General features: G+C 32.3%; 1 protein-coding gene across 2 annotated transcripts; it reads left to right on the top strand.

Moving 5' to 3' along the window:
* The first annotated feature begins 215 nt into the window (after positions 1 to 215).
* LOC127731056 (uncharacterized) lies at positions 216 to 22,784 on the top strand. Of its 2 annotated transcripts, none has more exons than XM_052239859.1 (5): positions 216 to 367; positions 15,187 to 15,364; positions 18,167 to 18,315; positions 20,820 to 20,940; positions 22,522 to 22,784. In XM_052239859.1, the coding sequence occupies exons 1-5, from the start codon at positions 310 to 312 to the stop codon at positions 22,694 to 22,696; spliced, it is 681 nt and encodes a 226-aa protein (XP_052095819.1). In that variant the 5' UTR covers positions 216 to 309; the 3' UTR covers positions 22,697 to 22,784. The 2 variants fall into 2 exon arrangements, with proteins under 2 accessions (XP_052095819.1, XP_052095818.1); XM_052239858.1 differs by lacking the exon at positions 216 to 367 and adding an exon at positions 13,235 to 13,401.
* The last annotated feature ends 450 nt before the right edge of the window (positions 22,785 to 23,234 follow it).

Raw genomic sequence — 23,234 nt, 5'->3', positions numbered from 1 at the left:
ATAAGACTCATCAGTTGACGCTCAGATCAAAATAGTTATAAAGCCAAACAAGTACAAAGTTGAAATTTACAAAGAAACATCAACTCTCCGATTGTTGACTGTTCGATGTTATTATATCATCATCATCATTAATTGTGTGTACTAACATATAGTCAAATGTCATAGTAATTTAGCGATTATTATCATTGCTATAAGTGCCATTAAGTTCAAATTTTCTATACACAGTTTAGTTTTCAATTTGAATTTTAAAATTGATTCGTTTAACAGTATATATACATCCCCTTATAAGAGGATACTCAACAAAGATAGATGTTTGATAGTTCAAAGATGATGTCTTTTGTTAAATTGTTGGTTTTGATGTTAGCATGTAAGTTACTTTTTATTTTATTTTTTTCATTTTGTTTGTTTTCATTTGTATTTCTTTTAGTTTAATAAAAAGAGGTGAGAAATGCGTCAAAATTTCATTTCATTTCAGTTCTATAAATCTTGAAAAATAATTTACTAAAACTTACCATCATAATTTATTTTTGTACAAGAAAAACATACCGACGTCTTTTAATCGCCGCATTTATTCCATTAACTAATGAGTGTTAACATTGCAGAAGTTATTGATACTTTGACCTTTTATTTCATTTTTTAATTTTTCAAATTTATAATGTGGTAATTGAATTTACATCCCATATTTTACTAATTGATGTACCAACTATGTCTTGTTTTGTTTTGTCAATGAATAAAAAAGGTCGCCAATTTATTTCCGATAGTAAAAAGTCATCAAAGATAGTAAATTTGTATTCCACAATTAAACCTATAGAGAGGGGGTACAGCTTATTATCACAACAACCATTCAATTAGTCCTTTGCATTTCTATTCAATCAAATATAAATTAAAGACCAGTGACCAAGGAGATCGCCATACATGTTTTAATTCTTTTTTGTCTAAGAATAAAACACGTGATAAGTTGCTGTTACGGTCAATACATTCAATCCGTAACATTTTTTCACTTTGTTCAACCTTTTTTTTTTATCATAAAACCTCACGTACAAACATTCTGAAAGGTTTTGTCCGAGTTAGTAAATACTACATAGATAAATATACATAGCAATATAAGAAACTAATTGATAATATATTTTTGAAAATTTATAGAGCTGAAACGGACTAGTGACCTCAACATATGGTAAACTACCATAGGTTTGTTTTGTTTAGTTTTCTATTATACTGTTCTTTTTTTATCAAAAGCTTCAGATAGAATGTTTCTATGTTCGGTAATTTGAAAGACGTTAAAAAAATGTAAATAGGGGACGAATGTCATTTTGTCCCTGTACGTATTTGATCACCAGGGTCGAAATCTTCAGGTTGATTTATTATTCTGGAATTTGAATATGAAAATATCTATATCATATACGTAAAAGACTTTTATATATTTCTATGAGATGTATCCATCGCTCTAGTGACTGATGAAGGCATTTTGATAAAATATTCCTGTCCGAAGTCAGGAGCCTGTAATTCAGCTGTTGTCGCTTGTTGGTGAATAACATACTTGTTATTCGTTTATTGTTTTGTACATATGGGTTTTACTCATTGTTGAAGGCCGTACGGTGATTTTAATAAATTACATTTTAGAAAAAGTTCATATCAAATTCTGTTACAGCCTTCCAAGCATGAAAACATCGACACCTAACTTTATTATCGCTAGTCAATTGATGCATATATATTAACTGCAATTATCTCCATTTTTGATGGACTTCTTTCTGGAAAACAAATAAAAAAGTTCGATATTATGTATAAACTTCAACATCATATATTCGCAAAATATAATTTAAATGTTAAACGGATCTTATATGTGTAAACAGATATTTGATTACTTTGGCAATTGACATTTATGTAAAAAAAGAAAAACTTTACGGTGTGTATATTTCCCAACACGTTCCTATATTTATTATACTCATTTCAGCTGAATTTAACAAATAGTCATAACTAGTTGACAAAGCGAACGTGTTGGGAAATATACACACCGTAAGAAGGGACCAAAGCCAACTGAACATCACAGTCAAGAAAGGAAAATTAACAATAAGGAACGAAAATTCGTCTCTTTATTTGTTAACATTTGCTTTGATTTTGCAATGGGAAACTGAAATATCCAAATATTGGAAAGGATAGATATTGATGTTCATATTAGATTTATTTAAAGTAAGTTCTCTTGGGTAAATTTCAACAGTATTATTTGAGAATTCTTGATTATTTAAAGAAAAATATACCATCAGGGTAAATGGCAGGTGTGAATGATCTTTATTGGCTGTATTCATTTTTTACTATAAACAAGTCATCCTTTTATGTAAAATATGTCTTAAAGAAATCAGAAATATGTTCTAATTATCGGTATAAAGTACTGTTTTACCCTAGAAGAGAATTTGACATTTCTACTAGAACAGACTTGGACAGTTTTACCTTGGAAGTTTTGAATCGGCTTTTCGTAGCTGTCAGTTTATGCACTACATTGATTATCGTCTAAATTTGAATTGACGATTTTTTTTTTGTCTGCAACAAATATCAATTGTCACTATTTTCGGGCAATTTTCACAATCGCACAATTTTTCTCAAAGTTGGGATTCGTACAGCCAATCATTGTGATGCTGACTTGGCGACGAAATTACAACTAAATTTTTTGCCAATATTCCGGGTCGATGTTGTAACCAAATCTTTATTTTTTTCTGATACTCTATCCATGAAAAATGAGAAATATGGCAGCTGCCTTGTCGGCGGAAAATTTAAAAAGATTTATCTAAATGGCCTTCCTAAAGTCTTTTAACGATGTATTATAACTTTTTTAAGTTATAGATCTATATGCAATATCATTTTAATTGTGTTTCCTTCTCCGATCATAACCGACTATCTTAACATTAAAAAGGAAACGGATGTACTGTGCAAAGCAAACGTTATGATTACGACAAACTCTGGAAATTTTTGAAACGCTTCATCTTTGGCGGAATTTTGAACGGGTTTATACTTGGTATGGTTTGAATAATTTTGGTTTCAAAAAAATAAATATTTTAAAGTCGTTTTGTGAATCAGAATCGATTCGAAGATGGAGAGTTAATTGGTAAAAGACTTGATAATTTGGTTTATGAAACAGAGAGGATTTCTGATATAAGGACAATACGTGTGAAGAATGTACATGGAAGATGGTATACATTAGATAACAGAAGACTGTGGGTGTTCAGAAATTATCAGAAAATCACACTTCAATCGTACAGTCAAACATTTATACCAGCCTTAGTATGGGATGACTTCGAATCGCAAAATCAACTTATATTTGCTGCAAACAACACTGGGGATGATGTTAAAATACACAATGATCTTCTCCCAGAAGGAGAGACTTATAAGAGAGTTGAAAGCATTAATGCCTGTACGTATTCTACACCTTCACGCCTTCTTATATAGACATAAGAAGATGTGATATGAGTGCCAATGAGACAACTCTCCATCCAAGTCACAAATTGTAAAAGTAAACCATTATAGGTCAAAGTACGGCCTTCAACACGGAGCCTTGGCTCACACCGAACAGCAAGCTATAAAGGGCCCCAAAAATATCATATCGGCATATTGTCTTGGAATGGTACAAAAACTATTGCATCCTTTCTTTGGAAAGGTGTTTCCGGTCTTTACGGATACTGGAGAAAAAGGGAGAAAGATGTGGACATCATTGAAATAATTTAAGTTGACATTCTGTGTTATTGTTTGACTTTTACTGAAAAAATCAATGTATTTAAAGCAGAGAAATATTGTGTTTACAATTCATTTCTTTTCTTTAAATATAAATGTTAATTCGTTTTTCTATGTGTCAAGATTTATTATATAGACTTTGTCTGATTTTGGGTATATTTATTCGATGGTTCTCCAGATGATTGCTGTAAACATTCCGATGCACCACCTACAAAAAAGATTGCAGCAGATTTGATGTATGCTATGTACGGATTCAAAACCATTTTAACTGAGATTTATGAAAATGTTTCTAATTCACACGGATTCCTGACAGAATATTGATGACTCAATTACATTAAACTAGGCGTTAAGAATAAAATTTACAAGTGTATTGTGTAATAATATTTATAATGTATACACAACGTCTCTACAATGTTGATTTCATTAAATGCTTGGAATGTCTAGCCAATCATGTAAACTGTGTAGGTTATTATTTATTGCACTTTATGGATAAATGAAAAATAACGCATGCTCTTTATGAAAGAGAGAACATTTAATAACACGTACGGACAAACAGATATTCATAGTTTGATCTTAAAAACAGAAAAACAACTTTTTGAATTATGACCAAGAGGATAATATATATTGCAAATAGTGAAGAAAGAATGTAGATACGAAAGAGATATTCAAACTCAAAAGTCGCTCCTATTCTGATAACGCCATGGCAAAAAGCGAAAATTTACCAAAAGACAAACAACAGTATACAAAAACAACATAAATATTTAAAGAATAAGCAACACGAACCCCACAAAAACCGGGGTTGATCTCATGTGCTCCGGAAGAGAAGCAGATCCTGCATCACATGTGACACCCGTCATGTCTCCTAAAATATGTTGATATAAGTTATATCAAGTGATTAGACATCACGCAATAGCGGATTTGTTTATTGACTCCTATCTAATCCTTAGACATCACCAAAATCTTAAACCATCTGTCATATTAATGTTTTAACCCTTTACTTTGACCGAATACGGAATTTTGAAATAAAACAACGTTTTTCAGGACAAAGGACAGACAAGACTGTTACCGTTATAAACAACACAGACATTGAAACATTGAAAAGCACAACGTACAGTACTGCAAACTAACGCAAGTGGGACACGAATCCCTTTGAAACAAAGCTAGGGGTGATTTTAGGTGCTCCGGACGGGTCAGCAGATCATGCTCTTCATATGGCACCGTCGTTTTGCTCATGTAATTACAAACTCGGTGATCTTATTCGACGATGTCACTGACAAGGAAAAGGAGACGTGATCTTGGTCACGAAAATTGGAACATATCCGTAGTCATCTGTGAAACAGATTTTCCATAACCGTCAATCAACTCGTAATGGCGTCCGTAAAATTTCCGAAGGGATGATTTCACCTTCATTACTTGGAATCCTTGGTTTGATATCTTTCGTGTAAGCAGCAACCTTTTATGAAGGAAATCACGCTAGTTGAATGCAGGCTTTGGAATATCGTATTAGCTAGGAAATATATACTCCATAAGGAGGTGGTGCTGTAATGTATTTTCACAAAATATGATTTATCCCTACCTAAAACAGGTAACTTATATATACATTGACCATTCTTTTATATGAAACAAAGTCAGACCAATTCTTTCAATTTGTCAGATTTGGAATGGGGAATATTTAGGTAAAGGTAGAAAAGTCAAATATTTTATACTTTTGACATAGAGTGTATGTTTTCTAACAGATCTATGGAATTTTTTAGTATCCACATCTTTTTCACATCACCCCTAGAGTAGGTAGTTTAACAATGCTTATTGGAGTACTTGGAATACGCAGCAATATAACGTTGCTCGAAGTAATAATTATGTAATTAAACAATGAGAAAAATCCATACCGTATAGTTGGCTATAAAAGGCCCGACATGAAAAATATAAAACAATTCAATTGAGAAAACTAACGGCTTAATTCATAGCTAGTCAAAAAGATATTTTACTCACCAATATCATTGTTGAAGGCCGTATGGTTGCCTATAAATGCTTACATCCACCTCTTTTGAACTTTGGTGAATATTTGTATCATTGGCAATCATACCACATCTCCTTACTTTTATATTTGTCTCATAGGTTTAATCTGATATTGACCTCACTTATCTATTATAAGGAATAGGCAAGTATGTAGTGTATGGAATCATTTTCATGGTTGTGATTTGTAAATGTAAAGTTTTCGTAGAAAAATCTGTTTCTCATTTATGATTAGGAATAAGTCAACTATATTTGGTGCATTGAATGATAGCCCGCTGTGCATGTCCGTCCGACAGGGTTCATCTGGACTTCATTTTTATGGTTTTTAGTAAATGGTTAGTTAACATGTTTTGGTCTGTTTCTTAAATACTATTAGTAACTATATTTGGTCTGTGGAATGCTTGTATGATGCATATCCGTGAGGCAGTGTTCATCGACCTTAAACTGATTTAATGGATCATTGGTCAAGATTTAGTTTAGTGGTTTGGTTTGTTACTCAGAATGCGATTAGCAATAGCTAAACTTTGTTTGATGTACGGAACGATTGTATGATGTACATATCATTTTGTGGCAGGGTTCATCTGACAATGTTTTTATTAACATGGTTCATCGGTAAACGTTTAGTTTTCCTGATTGAGTCTGTTTCTTAGATTTTATAAGCAAAGAGTTGACTACATTTGGTGTATGGAACGATTGTACTTTGTATATGTCCGTCTTTTGGGGATTATCATAACTTGACCTCATTTACATGGATCTTTGTTAATGTTAAGTTCAGTGATACTTTGATTTTAGTGTTGATTGTTTTATGGTGTATAAACGTTAATATTGATAAATTGATAATCATAAAACGCGTATAATTCATTTTGCTATTTACGATGTATACATATCTAAGCATACATGGATTTGTTTTCAATGTAATATGTAGACTTCCTACAGCATGTTGTTTTTATCACTTCAGAACTGAACGCACAATGTCCGGAATCATTTTTATTCCCTGATTTATTATGAATTGTTTTGTACCATACTTAGGTCGATACTTCTCAGCTTTGATAACCAACAACAAAATCGATAGGAAGTAATATTTGATTATATTTGCATTTGTCTATAATGGTCTCTGAATGTTTCCAGTGTCAATTTTAAATTTCATACATTTTAACGTCTGTTTTTTGATAGGGGAAAACATATCTGTTTTTTTTTTAAACTTGGTTAGACGTATAATTGCTAATATCACGATTTGGTACAATATTTAGAATTTGAAGAAAAAATATGACTGAACGAACACATAAGTACTAGTAGTATCATTTTGTTTTTGTTTTAAATTATCTTACTAAGTGGTCTTCTTAACATTTGTGTCCAATTTCATCTATTATTCATTTCCGTTCAGTTATCTCACTATATGCTTATTACGTTTGTCAAAAATGGATAAAATTTTGTAATTGTGGTTGTCACGAACTATTATATACAAACTTCAAAATAGATCCTCAATACTAAAACTATAATACGTTGGGAAAAACAAGTTATGACATTTATCTACCATGGAAGAGAGCCAAAAGATAGATTACTAATAATGTAGGGAAAGGGCATGATATCAGCGACCGTATGGGACAAAACTGCAATATAAATTAATATGCTTTGCTATATAATTAGAGAGGCGAAAGATATCATAGACACATTCAAACTCATAAGTCGAAAATAAATTGACAACGTCATGACAAAAAAAGAAAAAGATCAAAAGACAAACAACAGTACACAAAACACAACATAGAAAAATAAACATTGAACAACACGACCCCACCAAACCAGGGATGTTCTCGGATGCTCCAGATCCTGCTCCAAATGTGGCATCCGTCGTGTTGCTCATGTTAGTACAAACCCGGTGATAAGTCTAATTCGGTAGGTCACATTCGGAGGAAAAAGGACGGGATTCTAGTTACGACAATTGGAACATATCCGTCGTCTTCTGTGAAACAGGTCAACAAACTCGTGATGGCGTCCGTAAAATGTACAAAGGTATGATTTCAACTTCACCACTTGAAACTCTTGGTTGAATAGCTTCCTTCGAACGCATGAAATTATTCAACGTGTTGTTTTCATTTTTTACAGCACTGGGTCGACACCTCTGCTGGTGGACTATCAGTTCCCGCGGAATCAATAGCTCATTGGTCAGTACTTCGGTACTGACATGATTTATAACAAACCTTTTCAAAATTGTCCGTTTATATATTTTGAAATTATAAAGAAACTAAGGTTTCAACTTCTTCAAGCAAAGTTGACCTTAATTGGATTTGACTATTTTTTAGGTATTTTTTGTCATATAGCTCTTCAACTGTTTCGGTTCTTATACATCCTCGGCTTTCAAATATTCGGCTTTGAGCGTTCCTGATGAAGATAAATCCAGAAAAGCGCTTCGGACGCATGAAACTGTTTAACGTGTTGTTTTCATTTTTTACAGCACTAGTTGGATACCTCTGCTGGTGGACTATCAGTCCCCAAGGGTGTCATCAGATCAGTAGTCAGTACTTCGGTACTGACATGATTTATAACAACCTTTCTAAAATTTTGAAATTTAAGGTTTCAACTCCCTCATGCAGAGGTTGGCCTTAGATGGATTTGGCTGTTTTTTATGTATTTTTTGTCATATAGCTCTGCAACTGTTTCGGTTCTTATGAATCCTCGGCTTTGAAATATTCGGCTTTGAGCGTTCCTGATGAAGGTAAATCCAGAACAGCGCTTCGGACGCATGAAATTATCTAACGTGTTGTTTCAATTTTTTTCAGCACTGGGTCTATACTTCTGCTGGTGGACTATCGGTCTCCGAGGGTAATCAACTCAGTAGTGATTTATAACAAACCTTTCTTATATTGTCCGTTTATAAATTTTAAAATTCTAAAGAAACGAAGGTTTCAACTCTCTCAGGCAAAGTTGACCTTAATTGGATTTCGCTATTTTTTTGTTATTTTTTGTCATATATCTCTTCAACTGTTTCGGTTCTTATACATCCTCGGCTTTCAAATATTCGGTTTTGAGCGTTCCTGATGAAGGTAAATCCAGAACAGCGTTTCGGAAATTATTTAACGTATTGTTTTCATTTTTACAGCACTGGGTCGATACCTCTGCTGGTGGACTATCATTTCCCGAGGGTATCATCAGCTCAGTAGTCAGAACTTCGGTACTGACATGATTTATAACAACATTTCTAAAATTGACCGTTTATGAATTTTGAAATTTAAAGAAACTAAAGTTTCAATCTCTCAGGCAAAGTTGACCTTAATTGGAATTGGCTATTTTTTTCTCATTTTTTGTCATATATCTCTTCAACTGTTTCGGTTCTTATACATCCTCGGCTTCCAAATATTCGGCTTTGAGCGGTCCTGATGAAGGTAAATCCAGAAAAACGGTTCGCATGCATGAAATTTTTTAACGTGTTGTTTTCATTTTTTACAGCACTGGGTGGATACCTCTGCTGGTGGACTATCAGTCCCAGAGGGTATCATCAGCTCAGTAGTCAGTACTGCAATACTAAGATGATGTATAACAAACCTTTCTAAAATTGTCCGTTTATAAATTGTGAAATTCTAAAGAAACCAAGGTTTAAACTCCCTCAGGCAAGGTTGACCTTAGATGGATTTGGCTATTTTTATGTTTTTTTTTGTCATATAGCTCCTCAACCGTTTCGGTTCTTATACATCCTCGGCTTTCAAATATTCGGCTTTGAGCGTTCCTGTTGAAGGTAAATCCAGAAAAACGCTTCGGACGCATGAAATTAAACGTATTTAACGTATTGTTTTCATTTTTTGTGAGCATCGACCGTCTATCAAGGAAATCATGATAGGAAATACAAGCCCTGGAATATCGTATCAACTAGGAGATATATACTCAGTATGCAAGTGCTGTTGGAATGTTGCTACATAGAAATGGAAAGTTCACAATTGAGAAGGTGAAATCATCTATTTTGTCGTGAAGGTTTGTTTCAACCGACCCTCATTATGAATTTCTAGATGTAAGTCAAGACGCAGACTTAACTGTATCTGTTGCATCCTTTATCTGAAATTCGATGGGATAGATGCGTTTAACAAAGTCAACAAACTTTGAAATATTTAGTGAGAGAACATCTTCCATATAGCAGAAAGTGAAGTTGAAGGATAATGCTAACTTCTTTTCTTTCTTCAGAAGAAGCTCCTGTATGAATTCAGCCTCATATGAATAAAGGAATAAGTCGGCAAGAAGAGGGGCACAGTTGGTTCTCATAAATATTCCGATTTCTTGTTAAAGTGTAGAAAAGTCAAATGTTTTGATACTATAATAACATATACGGACAAATAGTCATTCTGTCTTTGATGTTAAAAATAGAGAAAGAAAAATAATTATGACCATTGCGGTAATATATTGCAAATGGTGAAGATACCTAAATGTCTCAGAATACACGAACGAACGATTTTGGAAAGGTTTTGCATTAATGTGCAAAAAGGAAGCAACATTTCGATATTTTTTTCATTTTCGACGTTTAGTAAAGTTCTAATCGATTATTTTGTTAGCTCGAACAAGCAACTTTATAAAAATAACAATCAACTTATCAATTAGAAGAGATGTAAGTGTGAATATAAAAAAAAAGATATAATTTCAAGGTTTGGACACATAATGAATATAGAAAAAAGCTTGAGATATCCCACAGAAATAAGAACTTGCACGAATTAGAAATTTTAAAAATGTATATATCGTCTTGTGAAATGAGAGGGGAAAAAATTGCTGCAAATTCACACAACCGATTAAGGAATAAAAATTGTCCGTTATAGGTTAAACTTTCATATATAGAGACTTTCTCCCATAGTGACACTTTTTACGCCAAAATCTGTGCCACTTTTACTATGAATGTTCAGGAAAGATCATATCCTGGAATGGAAAGTTCACATGCAAATCTTTTCTGGCAAAGGTCAAGACATATGCTGTGCGGTGTTTTTTCAACAATTATATTTCTCGAACTTCTTACACTTTATGCTTATACTAACCCTATCTTTAACAAAAGTCTTCATGTGAGTACAATTTGCCAGCTATCAAACTATTTATATACTGGTAAAATTTCCAAGTTGTGTCTCTATGAGATGAAACATGGAGGTCATATCTTGGAATCAGTAGGTAAACAAAACAGAATATCTATGAATATTTAAAATATCTCCCTAAAAAGGCGTGGTTTGTAAATCAGCTGTATGCGCAACCTATACAAGCAGATTAAATTAATATACCGAAGTGTATTCAGACATCAGTGGCGCAACCATAGAAAAGGTGGGAATACAGTTTAAACCTCAAATTGAGAGCAAACAGGTGAGAGAATTATTATTTGAGCATGCATTGGCATGTCGTCTGAAACATGAATGTAGTACACCGTTCAACTGAAATACAAAAACCTAAGGCGGCATATAAAATGAACAGGTTGCTTAAATATTCAGGATATATGGACCATAGTGCTTCATTTCTTTGGAAAGGTTCATCAATGTATATGTGGATACTAAAGGCTTTGGAATATGGCAGTTGTTATCAAATAGTCCGTTTCTATGTATGTTGGCGTTTGTTTTTGTAGCAGTTCAGTGTTTCTGTTGTTCCGTTGTTTTCCTCTTATAGTTGATGTGTTTCCCTCGGTTTTGGATTGTGACCCGGATTTGTTTCAGTTAAATCAATTTATGACTATTGAACAGCGGTATACTATTGTTGACTTTATTTGGGTAAGGTATAGGGAAAATTAAATTCAAGTTTGTGTTGACATTCTTTTTTATATTGACTAAAATATAGATGTAGCGTACAAAAAAAACTTACGTTTTTATTTATTTTTCTGCAAAAATGGAAAAAGAAACTCATTTCACTACACGTTTTTGTTTGAAATATAGATCTTTTGAAGATGCATGGGATTTGATCATTAATAACAACCTCTCATCATTTTTTTTCAAATACAACTAAGACTAGATTAAGATGTAAAATATGTTTTAAGAACCTGGAGTAACTAACAATTCTAGGCCTGTGGATATAAATATGAAAACTATCTTTGTTTAAACGTCTATTTTCTTAAGGGGGTCGATTATAGGTGGTTGGTGTTGACTGTTGTACAGACTAATACTTTTGATAATTCAAGTTATTCTTTTTATCTATAATTGTAATTTTTTGTCTAATTTTTTGTCCGTAAAATAAAACGGGTTCATAAACGTGCGGTCAAAACGTATGTAAAATGTATGCTTTTTTCAAATGTAAAACGACTGAATTATAAGGGTAATTTTCGGGCATTATAAAAACATACGCTTTGTACGGGTGTTTAAAAGAAACTCTTTTCAAAAAACTCATCAAAGATACAGGGCTTTTAACTTGATATGCCAGATGCGCGCATTGTCTACATAAGCTTAACGCTGAATCGTACACTGATATCTTCTGTGTAAAGTATTTTTTATATTACATTTTTTTAAAACTACAATTGGGATACCTTATTATGTCTAACTGCGGTCCTTCTTCGTGTTACAGCACAGCATAAGAAATGACTGTAAGAATAAGCTGTAAATGGCTTTACTCGGCAAATTGGAATGAAGCACAAAAAGGAACTAACATAATGACAAAAGACACACAGTACAGATCTATGATTTCTCGCAGTTACTGAACGCTTTTAACAACATATAAATAAATTATGTTTTCCAGACTTAAGTATCAATCAGTACATCCAACAGATTTAGTGTAAAGTTTAAAGGAAGCATAAACAGTCTGAGAAAAATATGACTATGTGAAATGACATAAAATCGACAAGATTTAGGACCATAAGCTTTCTTAAATGTATAGCAGTACATATTTAGTTATGTTTCAATTTATCAAAAACGATTGTCCGTTGTACTTGCACTCAGGACTATCTTCATACATATTGTGTGTTTTTACTGCCATTGTTTGTCCGTTTTTACCTGGACCCAGAAATACCTTCATACATAATGTCATTTTACTAGCAGATCGGTTAGGATTACATTCATTGTTTGTCTTCTTCGTTTACACATTTTTTTGATTCGTTGAACCTACTTACATTTTGTTTATTACAAAAATACAATAAAATAAATAAGAATAAAATACAAAGTGGCACAAAACATCAATCATTTCCGCAATGTGTACGCTCATTTGTTAATCAACTAAGGGACTAAGAAGGATCTGCGATTTAAGAGACGTTGGTATCTTTCAGGTATATAAATAACTTATGATAGAACTACAGTATTGTCCTGCAGTTGATAATTTAAAGCATAACTGTGATTATGTATATACATCAAGTTATGATATATCATTTATACACCCGTGATTGCTTAGGAAAACGAAATAACATTGTGTAAAAATACAAAAAACATCAACTCTCTGATTGTTGACTGTGTGATGTTGTTTCATTTGACACACATTTTTTCCTAACTAACAACAACATATTATCAATATGAAAACTGCGCAATAAACTATTTTCAAGTGTGATAGTCATCTTACAATTATTATGATTGTTATAAGTACTATTACATTTCAAAACCTATTATATGCAGTTTTAAATTGGAGTTAATTCATATGATTAACAGTATATATACATCTCCTTATAAGAGGATACTCAACAAAGATAGATATTTGATTGTTCAAAGATGATGTATTTTGTAAAACTGTTGGTTTTGATGTTAGCATGTAAGTTACTATTTATTTTATTTTGGTTGTTCTTTGTTTTTAATCGTATTTCTTTATTTGAATAAAAAGACGTGAGATATACGTCAAAGACATGTATTGTTCATTTTTAACAGTTCTATAAATCTTCACAGTAATCTACCTCTAATATATTATGTGGTAGGTGAATTTATATTCCTTACTTCTGTAATTACAATACCAACTGTGACTTAAATACAAAAGTTGTCCATTAGGTTTCAATAGTAAAAACTCATCAAAAATAGCAAATATGTATTTCACAATTCAACCCATACAGATGGAGGTACAGTCCATGACCATTACAGCCTTACAATTAGTCCTTTTCAGTACTACTTAATCAAATACTAAGGAAAGACCATCGACCAAGATGATCTTCGTTCATATTTGAATTATATAGTCTAGAACTATGAATAAAATAGCTGACAAGTTGCTGTTACGGTCAATGCATTCACCCTATAACCTTTTATTAACTTTCTTCAACATTTGTAGCATAGGACCTTATGGACAACTTTTTACTTGCAAACATTCTGAAATGTTTTGTCAGAGTTCGTATATACTACATAGATAAATATACAGAGCAAAATAATAAACTGTTTAATAATTTTTTTTATTTATAACTCATTTTTGAAAATTTATAAAACTAAAACGGACTTCGACATATGTTTTGTTTAGTTTTCTATTACACGGTACCTTTGTAGCAAAAGATAACATGTTTTTATTTTCGGTACTTTGATGAAGGTTAAAATAAAAAAAAATCCAATAGAAAATAAATAGCATAATGTCCCTGTATTTGTTTCATTTAAAGGGTCGAAATCTTCAAGTTGATTTATTATTCTTTAATTTGAATATGAAGATATCTATATCATATACGTAAAAAATCGTCTTATATTTCTGTACATGTGGTTGATGAAGGCATCTTGATAGAATATTTTCTAGTCTCAAAATAATTGAGCATGGTTTTTGGATTTGGATTTTTTTATTGTAGCTCTGTGCCGATGTAATGCATTGCCTGTTTAAGAATAAAGATAAATATAGATACTTGTAGTTTTTGAATCGAAGGACGTCTCGAATTAAAATGAATAAACTTTTACCCGTCAATATATAATTTTTACATATGTACCTCAATCAGACTTTAATTTTTGTAAAGAATGTCCTACTCATACATTTTTGGGATCATTACAAAAACAAACACAAAATGTGACAAAATCTATTAAAAAAAAAAGGCGTTTTTGGCAATCTTTTGGAGTTTATGATTTGGTCACCTGTTTACAATTGATTATGTTATAACTACAAAGAATACAAATCAAGATACTAATCTGTGAATTAAGGTCAAGACTTTTTGAAAATTGTCCTGCTGTGTACAACCTTATACTTATCTTAACCTTAAAAAGGGAGTTGTTATGAGCAAAATTTATTTTAAAAAACTGGTTTCTGCTAAAAAAAAAACTGTAAGGATCTTGTGCAGTAATATCAAAACTTTTTTGATTTTCTACGCTTTCCACTACTATTCCCCATGCATAATTGAAAGATCGAATACATCGTCTCATCAAATAAGAGCTTTTCTTTTTACAAAAATCAGAATCTTAGAAAGAAATTCCTAGGTTAATGTCATGAAATATTTTTCTTTTTGACGAACCGCACAATTCAAACAACAAATACACCGAAGATGATACTCCAAAATGCTTCACTTTTTTATCGATTAATATGATAACATTTAATAAAGTGATACAAAGTAATAAAATGTACACCTGCATGTCATTCTCATCATAGGTTTTGCTCAAGCAGTACCTCCACCCCTTCCTTCACAAATATGTACAGATAGAATTGGAGAATTAGTACAAGAATTCGCTTCACAGGAGACAATACCAGATATTGAAAGTTATGTACAGACTAATAGCTTGACAGGGGAGTATCATTTCAATAAAAGTATGGTAGATGATTATTGTAGGTGAGAATTAATTAAAATCAAGTATTCTTTGATATTTTCAGAATAAATTTATATATAAATATGTACGACAGACGTTCTGAATTGCATAACCTTATGTAATACAGTACTAAGTTCACTAATTGCATAAACTTCGTCTAAAATTAAGCCCAGCAGTGTTAGCAGGTGCAAATATTTGTTCTTTTTCATCGACGGGAGTCGAAAGCATCTGCAGTGTCATCGTTGCAACACCCCGACGTTTGCGACTAAATCACTAGTCCAACTGAGCTATATGCAATTAGTGTTTAAATAGAATGCGAGATGTTGGGTTTAATATAAATTATAGTCGATTGGTTTCTTTTACATTATCAAAATTTGAGTCATAATGTAAAGTTTTCATATTCTAATTTATGAAGAAGTTATAATCTTTTAATAGATTGCATGATTTTCAGAGTATCTGGATTATAGGTATCTTGTGTGTGCCCTTATCTCTAACTGAAAATGATAGATATAAGAAGATGTGGTATGAGTGCCAATGTGACAACTCTCCATCCAAGTCAAAATTTATAAAAGTAAACCATTATAGGTCACAGTACGGTCTTCAACACGGAGCCTTGGCTCACACCGAACAGTAAGCAATAAAGGGCCCCAAAAAATTACTAGTGTAAAACCATTCAAACGGGAAAACCAACGGTCTAATCTATATAAAAAACGAGAAACGAGAAACACTTATGAACCACATCAACAAACGACAACTACTGAACATCAGATTCCTTAAGTGAGATCACTTATAAATTATAGGACTATATATAGTCATTTATTATTTTTTCCTGTCAACGTCCCAAATCTTCAATCCGCAATTTCCGATTCTGATTATTTAATTCTGATAGAATATTAATACGTACGATATGTTTAGCAGGTGTATATTCCTTTTGTATTAAGTGAAGTTTTAGAAATTAATTATTCTTCCATAGGTCTATCCAGTCATGCGCGTAAACCCAGTGTTTATGATGAATATCATACACCTAGTGCATGTTTACAAACTGTAAAATGGATTTTTCCAACATGACCTTTATCAAAAAAGATATTTTATCTATGTTCTGCTTTATCCTTTCTTTTGCTGTATAGAAGGTCATAAAGGTATCCTTAAAAACAAACTTCAAAATTATATATACTTAATTTATATATGCACTTTATTTTCATTTTGATATTCTACCAATTAATGTGCCATAACACAATTGTTAGACATAACGAGTTTCAATCCGAATTTATAAAATGTATTTTGGACTGAATCATACACAAGGGAAGTTTGAGAATAAACCTACGTAACGACTGCAAAACAACTGCAGTATTCCTGACAACTGAAATAGAAACTTCATCAGTTTTACGGTCACCATTATGAATTAGTAGATATATACGGTGTGTCGTTGTCTCAACTCACTAGCGACATGTTTTTACGGTCTCAGATCTTTAGAAACCAGTAAAGTCGTCTGATCTTTAAGTTTACCGATTGTTTCTTATGCCCAAATCTGACATTTTGACTGAGGTTTTAATTCGCTTGGCGGTTGATGCCTGCATAGCAGGAGACGCTTACCCTGTCGACCCACCCAGGATCGATCCTTTATGGAGTTCTTGCGATTCCCCCAGATTGTTATTTGTTACCTTGATTTGTGTCTTCAATGAATCAAGTCCACACAACATTACTTAGAAAACAAACGAAACCCACGAAAAACTGCGGGTTGCATTAGGCGCACTCGAAGGGACAGTTCTTGCTCCAATAGTCGTGACATTAGTCGTGTTACTCATGGCAAGTAATAATTCGGCGATAAGTCTCATTTAGTAATGTCACAATCGAGAAAAAGGACAGGAGTGCGGGACTATGGCTAAGGCAAGTGGAACATACTTGTGCTCATCTGTGATACAAATATTCAATAACTGTCAAATAAATAAAAGATAACGTCCGTAAAGCTTTCGAAGAAGTGACTTCAACTTCACTATTTGGAAACTTTCGTAAATGCCTTGTAAGATAAGGCAGAGAGGGTTTTTTTTGTAATTGATAATAAGATCTATGCACAACTATTTCTGCTTGAAACTGTTCTTGTTCGACGGGAGCCGCTAAGGATCTGCATCCCCTTCCCGAGCACCTAAGATCACCCTCCTTTTTTGGTTATGTTCATGTTGCCTAATCTTTATTTTTTTATGTAGTGTTTTGTGAACTTGTTGGTCTTTTCGGCATCTCTCATTTTTTACCATGACGTTGTCAGTTTATCTCGACTTACGAGTTTTGTGCTAATACTTTAAGTCTTTGGTTGATGTTAGAGTCATCCTTACCATGGTAGGGTTCGAATTGTTTAGTGTTTAGTTTTCTATGTTGTGTTTTGTAGACTGTTGTTTGTATTTGAGTTGTTTTTGTAATGGCGTTGTCATTTTGTCTTCGACTAATGAGCTTAAATATTCCTTTGATAGGCTATTTCTAAACGTTTAAAAATGCATTGGAAATAAACACGAGTTTATGTTCAGATGATTAATACTTGGGGAATTTGCTTCGAGAATTTGTCTGTTTGCGAGGCAATTTCGAAAAGACAAACTGAATTCTAGATAAAAAATATTCTTTAGTTGTTAACGTGGTGCGAAAAGATACATTTTGCACCTATATTTATTATACTCATTTCAGATGAATTTAACAAATAGTCATAACTAGTTGATTAAGGAATATTGCAAATCTGTAACACAAAATTAGCTTTTAAGAAATCAAATTATCAAGTCATTTATATAATTACTGTTTTTAAGTGGTTCTTTACTACGATTTTAAATATTTCTTTTTAGCTTGTTTCGCAAGGTGGTTCCATTTTACGAAAACAACATTGCAGGTTTGCGCATTTTGTGTAACACTCATCAGCTAAGACATTATTTAGAGATAATGTCGCATATAAAGAACATTGCCATGTCATTGTGTGATGACGAGAAAATGAAAGGTATCATAACGACTATTTTATAAAAATCATTAGTATTATTCTTATTCGATTCCTAGTGTATTGTGAGAAAAAAAACAGCTTTTACGCTAAATAAATAAAGGCAACAGTAGTATACCGCTGTTCGAAACTCATAAATCGATAGAGATAAAAACAAATCCGGGTTACAAACTAAAACTGAGGGAAACGCATCAAATATAAGAGGAGAACAACGACACAACAAAAACACAACATTAAAATGTAACACACACAGAAACGAACTATAACATAACAATGGCCATTTTCATGACTTGGTACAGGACATTTTAAGAAAAAAATGGTGGGTTGAACCTGGTTTTGTGGCATGCCAAACCTCCCGCTTTTATGGCAATGTTAAATATAACATTAAAATGACAATATAACATGACAGGATTACAATACAAATAAATGGGGGAATATATAGGACAAAGAAACACACGAATAATAGCTAACAAAAGGCACCAGGTTTAAAATCCAATACGCCAAAATTCTCTTTTTATGATAACTGCGAAAAATAGGATTTAGAACTGAATTATTGTGAACGATGTTTGTAGAAATGAATCTTGCTTTTCAAGTCTCAAGTAACCATCGATTGATTAGATAATTGTTGTTTTTCTCAATCGATGGTTATTTCACCCTCTTTGAGAGAACCTTATATACCTTTTATTTCAAACGGATCAAAATGTTTTATTTGGGTATTGTGTATTGAAATATATATATAATATGTAATGCACTACTTCGTTCACTGAGATAGCTGTCAGTGGAGTAATTGTTAACAGCTTGTGCAATATTGTTGTTGAATAAAAAAAAAACTATATTGTTCCGAGCCTAAAACAAATACGAATAAATAGTACAGAAACTCTCAACAAATTCTCCAAAGTAGCAAAAACCATTAAGATATAAAATGAGAGAATCAATACCGAGGTTCCTAATTTAGGACAGCCACATTAATATGTGGTGGGTTAACACATGTTTTTTTTTAATTTTTTTTTTTAAATATCATCTCATCTTTTTTACAGGAATAACACTTTTCTAAAATAACGGTATAATCGATAACAAATCTATCTGTACAAAAAATATAAAAGTTCAAAGTATACTCATTGTTATTCCAAAAATCTACGAAAACTATCAAATCCTTCTTTAATAACATAATAATCTATGTTTGTAATTGGTATAGGAAAATATTGGATTTGCATGACTTTTTCCGGTTCACTTTTGTCTGTGAATAAGGCTATGATGGTTCAATGCCATTGCATCTGATTATTTGATAATACCACACCGACTAGTTTTCCTATAGCAATGTAAGTCCTGCATAAGTTTTATGTCGTATGAAAAGTTTAGATTGTCTCATCTGATTTCCATTATTTTTTATGCACAGTCATATGTAAAAATTGGAGAAAAAAAAACAACTGTCCTGACTTGGTACATGCAATTTCCTACGAAAATGGTGCGTGAAACCTTTTTTTTTTTAGCTAGCGAAAACGCCCACTTGTATGACAGTTGTTCAATGTTCAGTAATGTTGCCAAATTGGGTGAGCAACCCAAACAGACATAATTGGTTAACGTGGCAATAACTGGGATACAGCAGTCAACTGCGTAAACATACATTACAGACACACAACTCAACTGAATTAAACATTCAAACACAGTTACCATTTAAGAAGCCAACACAAACGTTTTTGTAATTGATAATACAGTCAGTATTGTAAACAAAATGAAAACAAGACTATAAAAACATCACGTGTTTTAATCAAAATAGGTGTCTGTACATAAAAAAAATAACTATAGTTTACCGTTTCAAAGTATCCACATAGTTACATAGAGCAAAAATTATAGTAATTTTCACATTTACTCATGGTCCGTTATTTGATGTGTACGGTCATTTACAAGAAATATTCGTGGCTGTTGTTTTTTTTTCCAGGTCTTCATGATAGGTTTTTAACAGTTCGGGTCGACAGGTTTCCTTCAAATTGGTAAATGTAGTAAATTATCGTTTTTATATCCGGTCTGGTCATGTTGTGTATAATATTCAATGTATTAGTCGTGAGATTTTACATTTGCAGCTGTTTAAATAGTCTTATTTTATCAATGAGTCTTTGTGTTTATATGCAGAATAAATTGTATCACCCACCAAAAGACTACTTTCTCAATACCCCAAACGTGCACGGTATTTGTTTTTGTCTTTAGTGTTATTGTACACTGGTTCTTCTACGAACAACAGGAACGGTAAATTGGTTTTATTGCGCGTAGATGCGTCTTCAAATTTATAGATAGGTAAAACGGTGAATTTGTTTTCATGGCCGATAGTCATAACAAAAACACATGTTAATCAAATATCTGTTGCATTAATTGTTCTTTTTGACGTTTAGTGAAGGCCTTGTTTCTGTCTGTTACCTTTTATATAAATGTTGCTTCCCATACTTGATTTTGTATTACAGATCTATAAGCCCTTCTGACATGTGTTAGTAACAACCGATTTTGTATTACAGATCTAAAAGCCCTTCTGACATGTGTTAGTAACAATCATATAGCACAGCATGGATTCGTTGGTTGTCTTCATGGTACGGTACGTGGTTTGAGTTTGAGTAAACCCGATTCGCTCATTTGTACGTAAGTATATTTGCCATTTCAAAATGAAGTATAGAATCAGATCTCTGCCAAAAAAAAATGAATGGAAATAGAATTTAATTAATTGAACAATCATGAATTGCTGCTTGAAAAAATCTAAATATGCAATTTCTACGATTCCGGAGAGTAATGAAACTATGTGTCCTTCATTAATAATCTACTAATTTCAAGCTTGGTGTATATTCATTTCTTGAAATAGAAAAGTTTTATGCATTATGTATTTATCTATTCAACTTTGAATGTGTATGCTAGAAAACTTAAACTTGTTAATCCTTTCGAAAGTTTTACGGACGCCTTCATGGTTTGGTTGACGTTATTGAATATCTATGTCTAATATGACTACGAATTATGTTCAACTTGTCGGACCACTATCCCGTCCCCACCTTCTCGATTAAGACGATACCGAAAGCGACTTATAACGGAATATTTACTTGATTGCGAATCGCGACGGGTGACACATGTGGAGCTGAAACTGCCTACCCGCCGGAGCACCTCGGTTTTTGGTTGGGTTCGTGTTGCATAGTTTTTATATTTCTATTTGATGTTTTGTTATTGTTGTTTATCCTTTCGTCGTTTTTATTTTGCAATGGTATTGTCTGCATGTTTTTTATGAAATTTGAATGTCTCTTTGGTATCTCCTCTCTCTTGTTTAAGAAATAATTCTGGCTAACATATTTTATGATTGTGATTTGTGAATTTTTAATGATGCTGTCTATCTTCTTACTTATCCATATTTGAAAAAAATTAAGAGTGATAAGGGAAATGAATTTATAGAATTTAGATATCGCTGAAATTGGTACTAAGATGTATATTTGAAACATCTTAACAATAGAACTACATTTGCATTACCAAATTAAAACAGTATAGATAGTGTATGCATTCGGAAAACAGGATATTCACATATATTCAAATATGAATTTCAAGTGATCGGTTATATATATATATGCTCGCGGTTTCAACATTTGTAGTTATTGATTTCAAATTAAGTTTTTACTTTATAAATATACTACCATTTTCTTAATCATAAAAACAACATAGCTTAATACGCCAAAATATAAAAGCAAATGTAACATTAAATTCGAACGATGATATTTTTTGCAATACATGTATCGTATTTCAACGAATCAAAAATATTTGTACATACTGCAGTATAGTATCGTTATTACATGTATTGTATACTTTAACTGAAACTTTCAAATTATGTAAAATAGAAATACTAGTATTAGAATAAACAGTTAATAATATTTGAGCTTTTCTATATGACCGATATCGTAGACTAAGTCTTTGTGTACACTGTGTATTTCTTTCCTTGATGTGGGGCTTTGTAGATATGATAGCGTTTGTCTATAGAACTTCAAATCATAATGCAATAAATAAAGCATGCCAAAAGTAGTTACTACTTTATTGAGTTAATCCGACTGTTCACGTTATATTATGAGAAGGGATTCATGGAAAATCAAAAACTGCAAGGAAAGAAAAAATGTCTACACCTATATGAGAAAGTTAGAATTGTTTGACATCCAAATGAGAATAATGAATTTTTTTTTTTTTTTTTTTTTGTAGAGAAGACGATCACCAATACCAATCTTGGTTCACATCTGTAGCCACCAGTTTTAAGTCATGTTTTTGTCAGTTTGATTCGTGCGCGCCAGAAAGTACAAAGTCAATTACAGAAATGATCACAAGTCATCAAGTTGACGCTTGTGAAATTGTTAAATTTGCGGTAGGGGGAGAGTAGCGTACCACAACATCTGATTTTAATCAGATTTTCTCCAGTCGATAATATAAAATAACAAAATTCTGAATAAATAAAGTTAAAAGAGAAATGCATTCTATCTTAATCAATCCGTATCTTTTTTGTTATTAAACTACGTTTCTTTTAGCGATTTTGTTCGAACCCCCTGCCCTCTCCCCCTTTCTCTATCTCATTCGCTCCTTGTGTGTAAAAGACCTTGACCGAATTGAAACAGTATAACATATTTTTGGGGGGAATATACTGACGAACCAAGTGTCTGCGTGCCAAACCTTTAATGAGAAATATTTTGTACTTTTTAATATACATCTTCGCCATAATCCGAAACCGAAACTGAAACCAAGGCTTTTTCATGGAGTGAGTAAAATGCTCATCTGTAAATGTACCAAAACAAATTCATGTTACTAGTACTAAAAAAACATTGTTTCGTGAATACGAATTTCGCTTCCGTTTTTTGGTGAGGTTCAGGTCTTTAGTTTTCTCTGTTGTTTTTTGTGGACTATTGTTTATCTTTTGGTCGTTT

Source organism: Mytilus californianus, unplaced genomic scaffold (assembly GCF_021869535.1).
Source record: "Mytilus californianus isolate M0D057914Y unplaced genomic scaffold, xbMytCali1.0.p SCAF_2, whole genome shotgun sequence".
Taxonomy (NCBI): domain Eukaryota; kingdom Metazoa; phylum Mollusca; class Bivalvia; order Mytilida; family Mytilidae; genus Mytilus; species Mytilus californianus.
Note: the sequence above shows the minus strand (reverse complement) of the source record. Positions and strands in the feature narration are given on the sequence as shown.